We start from the raw sequence: 10926 nt of genomic DNA, 5'->3' as shown, positions 1-10926 counted from the left end.
CGTAATGAAGCGCCCTAGCCAAGAAGAATCATCATCGCTCGACATGCACTCATCGAGCCCCTCACAAGAGTGTGAGGTTGGGCGGCAAAGCGAGCAACTAAAGCGGGCCTCACACATGCCTGCTCATACCCATGAAAATTTTGCATACTCGTGAGCACCCCCGTACACTCCGATGTGCTGTTCACGAGATATAGGGGTTGCCTACTTCAAACTGCAAAGCCGAATTCAACCTTGGTTTTTGACCCAGTGACTGAGCGATCCAGGCCGAGTCAACCCAGCCCCCGTTGGTAACTCCTCAAAAGGTTCACGACAGTAAATTGTATTAGTGCCCTAGACACCACCAATTCTTTTGTCCTTCCACTATGTTTGCATTTGACAGGCATAATCCCCAAGTCAGATATAAGACTACTGGCAAATACAAATGCTATTCAACATACAAACACACAGAGCAACACCAGAATCTGATGTGTCTGATTGACTTTCAAAAATGCAAGTGCATTAAACAAAATCCATCTGTTGGGGAGTAAAAAAATTGATCAGATAGCAAGCAAACTGATAAGCAGACATTCTCAGTTCAAGATTGCTACTAAAGGAATTTCAGGCTAAAAGTTCAAAGAAGATTGAACAAACACTGCACACAATAATCATTTATAACAAGAACAGGAACAATGATCAGTCGTCTTTTGGTTGTCTAAATCTATAGCTTAAAACATGCATATTCTAAAATCTAGTAGAACGATAAAAACAGAAGAAAAGCCAATCACAGGAAGATCTTACCTACTCTACTAGAATGCCTCAAACTGAAGCAAGCAGATTGGTAGGTCTAGTGACTGCACGAAGTATATCAGTGTAAGTGACCATCCCCACCAAAACATCCTCATCTTGATCGCCGGTTACCCACACATGAGTAGCTCGGTGGGAGAGCATCTGTGCCATTACAGCAGCTAATGAGCTTGTGGTCTTACAAGTTAAGGGTGCACTCCTCCCCCGGTATATTCTTCCAATCCCATTGCCTAGATTTGTGTGTGCACTATAGAATCCAATTCTCCTGCTGCTAAACTTCCAAGGTCGAGAACCCAATTCTCCTCCATTTCTCTCTGCTGTATTATTGATGGAGATATTGGGAATAAACAAAGGTGCATCATCTTCAACACCCATGACAAATTCCCCAGCTGAGAGGTTGGCAAGCGCCCATGCAGCACAGAAGTAGTCACATCTCCAGAGTTTAGACGCTGATATCTCTCCTATGATTTTGATCTGGTTGTCTGCCAGCTGTTCCGAAACAGCAACTGCACTTGGATCATGGTTGCGGGTTTTGGAGGCATGGATAGCAGGAGAGGAAGCATCAATAGAGAGAAAAATTGGAGTGAGAGCATTGAGGGAGGAGATGGAGGAGAGTGGCAGAGGAGCCAGGGCACCAAGACAGCCAATAAGGAAGCGGAGGACATCTTCCCTAGAGAGGCAGCACAAATTGTTTTCAGAGCTGGCTGAAGAAAACCTATTACTGTTGTTGTTTCCACCATTGCTTGAAGTCTCAATGTTCTTGAGCCATTTTCCATTGTAAAGGACAGAGAAACACTTGCTCATGCCTTTCCATCCCATGCTTCGAGGTACAAGAAGGCGTCTGACTCCTTGTTTCATCATTTCCAGTGCATCTATCAATCTGTTTCATCAATAAAAAGTTAGGAACCCAAGAATGCAATTTATGGTTTTAATCATCTTATCACCAAGACAAGATTATATTAGAAAATTTTGATCAACAATTGTTCTAAGACAATTTTGACACCAGTTTTTAACAATTGACAACAACCAAAATCATCATCACATTGATAACCCCTGATAACCAAACAAACCAAATATCTCTCAAATAAAATTGAACCAATAATGCATTAGGAAGAAGTTCAGGAATCCATTAAGCAAACCAGCTCGCATGAACATAATGAAGAGAATAAGAAAACCCCAATCCTCAACCGCATTCAGTGAAGACCTTTCTACACGAATAGATGGTGTTCTGATTCAACCTAAGCCTAGTCAAAAGACAATCATGATAACATTGACACTTGGGTCAACAAATGCTAAGATGAATCATCTATAATCTAAAAATATAAGCAACCCAACTAAATCGAGTCAATCAACAAAATGTGCAACTTACATCCCTTCAAATAACTCACCTAATCCATTAGCAACTGGGCCCATAATGCATTGAGCCCACCTTTCAGACAACCTCCAGAAAGAGAAAATAAAGTGCTAACTATATTGACTATGAATATCAAATCTTCTATGAGAACAAACTAAGGGAATGATGCAAGAACAGTCCCAGTATATATGCTGTAAACAAGAAAGCATGTAATTCTCCAGATAATTGGATTCTAAAAACAATATTCCAGATCTACACATTCAAATATATAACGCCCTAAATCCTTATAGGTACCTAATGCTCTGTTATGCTAATAGTGAGCATAACCAACTAAGCAAAAACCCAACATATGCAACCAGATACACACAAAAACCACCAAACAATTACCAACAAAAAAATAACATTGCGCAATTCAATAAAGGAACCAACAAAGCAACAATCATCAAAATTCTCCGGCACACTTCTTCCGCAGAATGCGGGAAACTCGCCGACACTTACCGGGTTCCGGGATCTACCAACTTGAGGAGGGAGCTATTGGGGACGATCACCTCGGAGACGGGCGTCCTCAGAGCGGCTTCCTGATCGACCAAGTTGCTCTCTCTGGCCAGGAAGGCGATCACATCCATCGAATTGATGATACCCACAAACCGCTGCTGCATCGCCTCGCCGGACTCGTCGCTCTTCTGCGGCTTCCTCCACACCGGAATTCCGCCCTCGGTGCAGTCCTCGAGCGTCCTGATGGCCGATTCCACCGTCTCCGTCTCCAGGAACTCCACGAATTCGGGCTTCCCCACCGTGAGGTCGCCCACCACATGGTACAGAAACAGGGCGGCCATGTCAATGGGCGACGAAATCCAAACGAGAAATCGGCAATTGGGGAAATGGATATTGATCATTATAAGAGGGAATGCAGGAAGATCAACAAGAGGAGGACGCCACCCAAGGATTTGGGGGGGTTTAGGATGAGGGGATCCATGGGAGTGGGGAAATTCTCATGAATAATTGGGGTGATGGTTTCTATTTTGTGCTGCTGCTTCTCACAGAAAGGGTGGCATCAAAACCGCCAGAGTTTATCGGCGCGGAGACAGGAGACAGATCGAAGAGATAGATCGCTGAGTTGGGGATCGAGCCTCTCTCTCTCTCTCTCTCAAATGGCTTTTTGTTTGTTTCTCTGGTTTTTGTGAGGGGATGAGGGAAACGAGGGGATCGGACGGTGGGGATCCGATTTTCCTGTTGCTTTCCGGGAGATTTGCCGGATTTATCGGAGAGAGAGAGAGAGAGACGTGTTCGCAGAAGTGCCGCCAATGAAACCAATGAGTAATGAGTGACACAATATTGTACTTATAAATCAAGTCTACGACAGGTCCTCTGTTGTACGTCTCCAACGCTGCCCGTGGACCGCCGATCTTCGGCCTACAGTACACTTAAAAGTGATTTTTCATATTTATGTGGCAACAGACTATTGTTGGCTTATTCGTTGGTTGACCTTAAATTCTTTCACAAACTTTTCGTAGTGGTAAAAATTTGTGATCAGTTCACCAAGTTCCCAAAAGGAAATTAGGTTAAATTGATACTTGGGGTGCTTTTGATGACCTCAAATCTAAGATCCGATTTTTTTTTTGTAGAGATCCTCGGATCTCCCCCCCTCTCCCAATCGGACTTGAAAACCTCGGTTTTGGGAGGGTTTGGGCCTAAAACGGGATCTTAAAAACTAGGTTTTGAGATCATCCATTTGTAAGGGGTTGGATCAAGGCATGGGCCCCCATGTATGGGTGTCAACGGCCTGGTTTACTCGGACTCAACCCGGACCAAACCCTATAGGGTCCGGGTATGGTGATAAATAAAAAGACCCGATTACGACCTGGGTCTGGACTCAAAGGTCCGATTAATACATGGACCCGAGTATAGTTTGTTAAATTTTATACCAGACTCGGACCCGACCTGAGTTCCGATTATGACCTGCAATTTTTCAATGTAAATTTGATAAAAACAATTATGATTTTACCGGGTTTGGTTCATGTAGTTCTTATCGGGTCTGGGTATATGGTTTTTCTTATAGTGGACCCGATTAGACCTAGGTCCTGACCCAATACCATACCCAAAAATCTAGTCAAAGTCTGGTTTCACCTGAGTGTTCGAACCAAACCGACCCGTTGACACCCCTAGCCCCATGACTGGATCTACTAAACTTTGGCTTTTTCAAGAGATCCAAGGTAATCAAATGTACCCTTAAAGTCATGTTTTGTTTTAAAAAAAGGAAAAAGACAGAGAGAGGAGATGGAATCAGGTCGCGTCAAAGCTTTTTGGATGTTGTTGCTTTCAAGATGAATATAGACTTAATTTCCTATACGTTTTAATGAAAAAATATTTTGAAAGTAAATATACCATAACTATATCTCTAACCTAAAAGATCTGATCTTCACACCAATATTTGACAACTTGCCACTTATAAATGATAGTTTTTTAGACTTTTGATATTTATTCATAAACTGAGGATTAGATTTAATGTTTATTCTATAATTAGTAAAAGTCAAGTAATTGTGCTCACGATTATTCTTCTATTTTGCAAAATAGTAATTGGGGTTTGTTCACAATGACTTATAATATACTTAAGACTAAGTATAATAGCCACTATAAAATCAAGAAAGCATATAACTATTATACATGATAAAAGATTATTATCATTTGTTATAGAATAAGTTAGTTTTGAAAACATATTTTATCACTTTTATTATTTTTCAAAAGAATATATGAACTTTAACTAATGCATTAATTATTAATTAACAAGTTGCATGAAACTGTAGAAGACTTTATTTTTCTTGAAGAACTCCATAGATGAGACAACGAAATTGGGAAAATAATGTATTGTTAATTTTGAATATTACTATTAGGAAAAGAATGTACCATCATTACAACACTGTCATTTTTTTAAGAGATTACAAAAATGTTATATGAATATCATTTTGTTAAAAATAAATAAATTTAAAAGAACTTTTATTAAGCCAAAATAACTATTTATCTATAGCAATGTCATATACAAACATGTATACTAGCTAAAACTCACAACTGACAAAGTTAAAGTAGATTGAAAGATAGTAAAAAAACTTTTAACAAGTCAAAATAGATGTGTTTTACATCAATATAAAAATAGATGTTCAATGAGAGGCGAGTCAGGTACATGTGACTGCTATTTAAGGCTTCTTTGTAAGCTTATTTTAACTTTATAAGGATTTTCAAATCTATAAATTATTAATATATTTTCATCTTTCGGTCTTCTTTTCTCATGAATGAACAATCACTTCAAGTTATTTTTTTCTTTTATAAGTAAGCTTACAAACTTCAGCTCTTTAAGAACAATATGGAAGCAAAAACACTACAAGAAAATCATGGATTAGCGACGGCTTATATCCATCGTTAATCCGTCGCTAAGCCGTCGCTAAACAGTTTAGCGACGGATTAGCGACGGATTAGCGATGGATAGAGGCCATCGCGAATTTTTGCTCGCTAATTAGCGAAAAAACTTATTTGTCGTTAATTCCGTCGCTAATTTGCGATAGATTAGCGACGGACATTATCCGTCGCTAATCCGTCGCTAAATATTAAAAAAAAATAAAAAAAAATGATCCCTGTCGGGCGGTATTCCGGCAGCAATAAGCCGGACTTATACCGCACCCGACAGGCATCGTCGTCCTCCGTGAACTGGCGTCGTCGTCCTCCGTGAACCGGCGTCACCGTCATCCTCCGTGAACCGTCCTCCGTGAACCGATGCTCTCCGGCGTCGCCGTCCTCCATGAACCGGCGCCATCATCTTCCGTGAACCGGCGTCGCCGTCATCCTCCGTGAACCAGCGTCGCCGCCCTCCGTGAACCGGTGTTGTCCTCCTCCGTGAACTGGCGCCGACATCCTCCAGCGATCGCCGACCGTCCTTCGGCGTCGCCGTCCTCCTTGAATCGGTGCTCTCCGGCGTCGCCGTCCTCCTTGAATCGGTGCTCTCCGGCGTCGCCGTCCTCCATGAACCGGCGCCGTCATCTTCCGTGAACCGGCGTTGCCGTCATCCTCCGTGATTAACCAGCGTCGCCGTCCTCCGTGAACCGGCGTCTTCGTCCTCCGTGAACCGGCGCCGACGTCCTCCAGCTATCGCCGACCGTCCTCCGGCGTCGCCGTCCTCCACTCTCATGTACATGCTCTCCAACGCACTCTCCGACGTCGACGTCCTCCGAAGAAGTCGGTTTAAATCGAGCGCGATCGATTTAAATTTCGAAAGGGAGAGAGGGAAAATTTCGCGCTCGGTTTAAATCGAAAATTAGCGAGGGAATTAGCGAGGGAATTTTTCCGTCGCTAATCCGTCGCTAATTAGCGACGGATTAGCGACGGAAAAATTCCCTCGCTAAATCCCTCGCTAAAATGTTTTTCTGGTATTGAGAATTAGCGACGAAACAATTGTTGTCGTTAATCCGTCGCTAATTAGCGATGGATTAGCTAGAGAAAACTTTCATCGCTAATCCGTCGCTACTTAGCAACGGATTCATGAAGAAAGTTTTCTCTAGCTAATCCGTCGCTAATTTGCGACGGAACAAATCCGTCGCAAATTTCCGTCGCTAATTAACATTTTTCTTGTAGTGAAAGTATAGAAACTAAGATTATTCATGCAATGAATTTCTCCCTCAGAGACCTTTATAGAGATAGTAGAGACTATTGCTTCTAAACAACTGACATTTAAGAATAAATCATATACCATTAAATTCATTTAAATATTAAAATATTAACATAAGATACCTACATGAATAAAAAGTCTATCTAGGTATAGGCGGTTAACTAGCAAAAAAGATATAACATTGTTTTTCATTGAACACCCTAAGTCTAAATGCAGCTTCAAAACTTTGATGTTGCTAAACTAAAAAACATATCTTGGTAATTACTTTTACTCATATACTGTAATAACAAAATTTTAAAATTAAAAAAAAATCAAGTTATATCTTCTCAAAGCAAAAAAAAAAAAATTGAAATAAAAAAATATTAATACCTTTATGATTTTTTTTTTGCCCCAAGGGGGTTGGCATAGTGGGGTGGGGCCTTGGCTGGTAGACGGGTAGTCAAGGTTTGATTCTCATAGGTGTCGCCCTTCTGGTCAAGCTAATGCATAGCATAGGCCCCAGGAACAGGAGTCCTAGCCTCGAAGTTTTATGCTGCCGGCACGATGACCTTAGGTATGGCAAGTTGAGCCAGCGCGACCAGGTGTTTGTGCCGGGTGCGGTTTCTTTGGGTTATAAATTAAAAAAAAAAAGTTATACACTTTTTGCAAATTAGCTATAATCAACTCATATACTTTTGCAAAAAGATAATGATGTTATTCCCACCAAGTACAATCGTGCCTATAAATGAATTCTTGAAGATGTTGTTCCATATATACATAATATGATAATTGCAAACTATAGTAGATTTCAACTTTTTATTTCTTTTTTTCTCATGATGTAAAAGAAACACTTTAAAAAAATAAAATAAAGTTTTATACATCCAAAGAATATTTAAAGATCTAAATTACATAAATAAAAAAAGATTATATATGTTCTTATTCATGCAATAATTATTAATAAGTGATAATTTATGTTTTATTTTTACTTTTTTAATGAAAATATGTATATTCATAATAAAAATATATTTTTATTAAAAATTTAAAAAGAAGTTTTACATTTCAACTTTATGTTAAAATTTACAGAAATAATTATACAGTTTCAAATTGTTTAACAGACTCAAGTCTAGTTTTAGTTCTAGAATTGACTCTAATATCAAAAAAAAGAAGATTCGGATGCAGTTGGCAAAATAAGACCTAATTGTATTAAATCTGTTGAAAAATAGTTAAATTTATCATCTTTTAAATGAAAAAATAAATAGGTTAAGTTTAGGTGCCACTCCAGATATAGGTCAGTGTTATATTCTACCAAAAGATTTAGATCTAGTTAAAGTATGTTGTACTAGACCTATTGAAAATTTGTCCAACATATTATTTTCAAGTGTAAAGGATAAATTGGTGAAATTATATTTGGTTTATTGAATCTAAAAAAAAAAAAGATCTAGATACATTTGTGTTATAAGACTATAATACTAGATTTGTTGAAAATAAGTAAAACATATTTCTTTCTAAGTGAAAAAGATAAATAGATCATGTTAGACCTAGTCTGGAGCTAAAACCTGATGGTATGTGATGTGAATTCATCCTATATCTAAACAGATCTGACTATACTTTCTTCAGAATGATCTATAATCGTATCTATATTTTCATGCACCAATAATATGGGTCTGATGCAGTAGGACCTAGACCAAAATCTTGACCCATTTGCATCCTCAAGATAAGGGTCAGGCTATTCCTTTTTTGTTTTAGATAGTGGAGGAGTTCGATTCTCAAGAACCAAGTTCCTTGCTGCTTTATGAAATGTGATTTTCAAGAATTAAGTTGAATAGGATTCTAATTCAACATAGATTAAAATAGAGCAAACAAAAAAATATTCTTCAATGTAATTTAAGACCACATGTTAAAAGGGTGAAATCCATTTGTGCTATGACTGTGCCTTACAAGGTATGACAATAAGAATCGTGAAAACATCCTAATTGCTAAACATTTAACAAATGAAATTTTACTTACAAATAACTTAATTCTTTTTACTAATGCTTTACTCACAAAATATTGAACTTGCACAATTTTGATTAGCTGAAAATAGTATTTGGATGGCTTGGCACTCTATAATATAAAGAATAAACTCTCCATGAATAATGAAAGGTATTGACTTGAGAAGTAAAGTTGTCTAGAATATGGACCAAAACCAGATCCATATATATATATATATATATATATATATATATATATATATATATATTTTTTTTTTTTTTTTTTGTACGATGGATCCACATAGGATCATTTGCTCTGTCTCTAATGAACTCGAGCATTTAACTTCATTAAGTCCTGTCTAAACATTGAAAGTGCTTGTAAACCCAAAATTTTATATATGAGCAAAGAAAGGTACCTGATTGTAATAGAATGAAACAACTCTTTAATAGGTAAGGATGAAAGACTGAATGCCTTGCCTTTGTTGGGGGATAACATTTAGTAATGGCGCCATGATGCCATGTCTCCTCTAGAAATCATAGATGGAGATTGTTTTGACTCAATCAGACCTCATGGATGTGTTCAGCATAATCCAAATGTTAGGGTCATTTTTCAAAGGAAAGAGCGCGATTTTATGAGCTAAGAAAATACACATTGTAGGCCATCGATGTTTGAAGCCTTATTAAATCCTACCTGTGTTGTAATTGAACGATCCAAGCGCCAATTCTCACTAACCAAATAATCTAGGTTCATATCTATAAGGTCAGTTTCATTTAAAAATAACAACAACAAAAAAATGAAAAAAAAAAGAGGTATTTGTATCACCATGACTAAATGCATTCACTTTGTTAATATCCTTAAACAAAATTGAGCTTCTAATATATTGGATTTAGATGTAACCCCAATCCAGGTTATGTGGATCTAACATGCCAGCACATTAATTTCATATATCTTTCGATATTAATGATGGTTGTCATTCTACAGTGAAAATTAGATGGCTTCTTCATAGCTAACCCAGACTTGAGGCCACTGAAGGGTTGTTCAGAACATACAAGGATGTCTAATGGCAGGTTCCAGAAGATTAACTATGAGCATCTTCCACACATTGATCCGTCTTTTTTAGAGTGAACATCTCTTAATAACATCTTTTTAAGACAAGAAACTCATTCAAGCATGCAACAAGTCATCAAACAATCCACTAATCAAGATAAACAGCGTCTTAGTCTTCGTTCGAATCCCGCTGACCTGAATCCATTTACATTAGGTACCGAGATTCGGATACAAATTAGTTAATCAGGTTGGTTTAGGTTTTATGTTTCCACAACCCTTTCCAACTTTGGATGTCTTTGTTTACATGTCAACTCTTGTCCGACTAGAATAAATTAACCATACTCCAACCCCATTACATCCCTGGATCTAGTATAGAGGAAGTTCATGCAATATTTGCAAGAGAAGATGTGAGTTCTCCAACACTGCCCACAGCTTCAGGTAATGCAGAGAACAGGTTCCATCATTGCAGATCAAGATACCAAGTGATTCAGTCACTCCACTCATACGGTAGAGTACCTTGTTTAGGAAAGTCCATAAAATATAAAGCTAGCAAACTGGGTTTATATTTGGTACTAATGAAGGTAAGGAACCAACCGGATGGTTGGTAGGAGCTGTCAGTGCATGTCTCCTTGTGGTGGGACGTTGCAGGTTCAAACCCGAGTGGTACATTGAATAATAACTGGTGGGGGTCTGGCTAACCCCAGCTTGCCTTTCAAAAAAATAAAAACTAATGAAGGTAAGGAACAAACTGGAAATTATAGGTACAAGCTGTACCGACTCATACTGACTAAACAAACATGTTCAGCATAGTTTCTTTGCTAAGGATTGGACACTGTATCATGTTTTTTGGATGTAAAAATATAATTTTTGAGTCATAAAACTTTGTTATATTTTGGGTCGTTGGTTTTTGAAACCCTTTGAAAAACTACTTACATGTCATAATCACATAATTCAAAATCCATTTCCTACTAAAGAAACGCCGCAGATCACATCCTTTCCGATTTGCAAAAAAGGGTTAAAAAACTTGAAGAAAAGGTGATTTATATTCAATACTTCTGTACCTTCATTAGTACCAAATATTTGCCCTAGCAAACTTCAAATTGCATGAGATCAGAAAAATAACTACTACATATGAAAT

The 10926-nt window shown here is 38.2% G+C and overlaps 1 protein-coding gene across 1 annotated transcript; it reads right to left on the bottom strand.

The window, feature by feature from the left end:
* Positions 1 to 559: 559 nt before the first annotated feature.
* On the bottom strand, positions 560 to 3290 carry LOC149840586 (CBS domain-containing protein CBSX6-like). The gene is made up of 2 exons (XM_090004479.1): positions 2636 to 3290; positions 560 to 1663 (listed from the first exon to the last, which is right to left on the bottom strand). Exons 1-2 carry the CDS (start codon positions 3031 to 3033, stop codon positions 796 to 798), a joined length of 1266 nt encoding a protein of 421 aa, XP_089860605.1. The 5' UTR covers positions 3034 to 3290; the 3' UTR covers positions 560 to 795.
* Between the last annotated feature and the right edge of the window lie 7636 nt (positions 3291 to 10926).

Source organism: Nuphar pumila, chromosome 4 (genome assembly GCF_984573655.1).
Source record: "Nuphar pumila chromosome 4, dmNupPumi1.hap1.1, whole genome shotgun sequence".
NCBI classification, from domain to species: Eukaryota; Viridiplantae; Streptophyta; class Magnoliopsida; order Nymphaeales; family Nymphaeaceae; genus Nuphar; species Nuphar pumila.
This window is presented reverse-complemented; position numbering and strand designations above follow the sequence as displayed.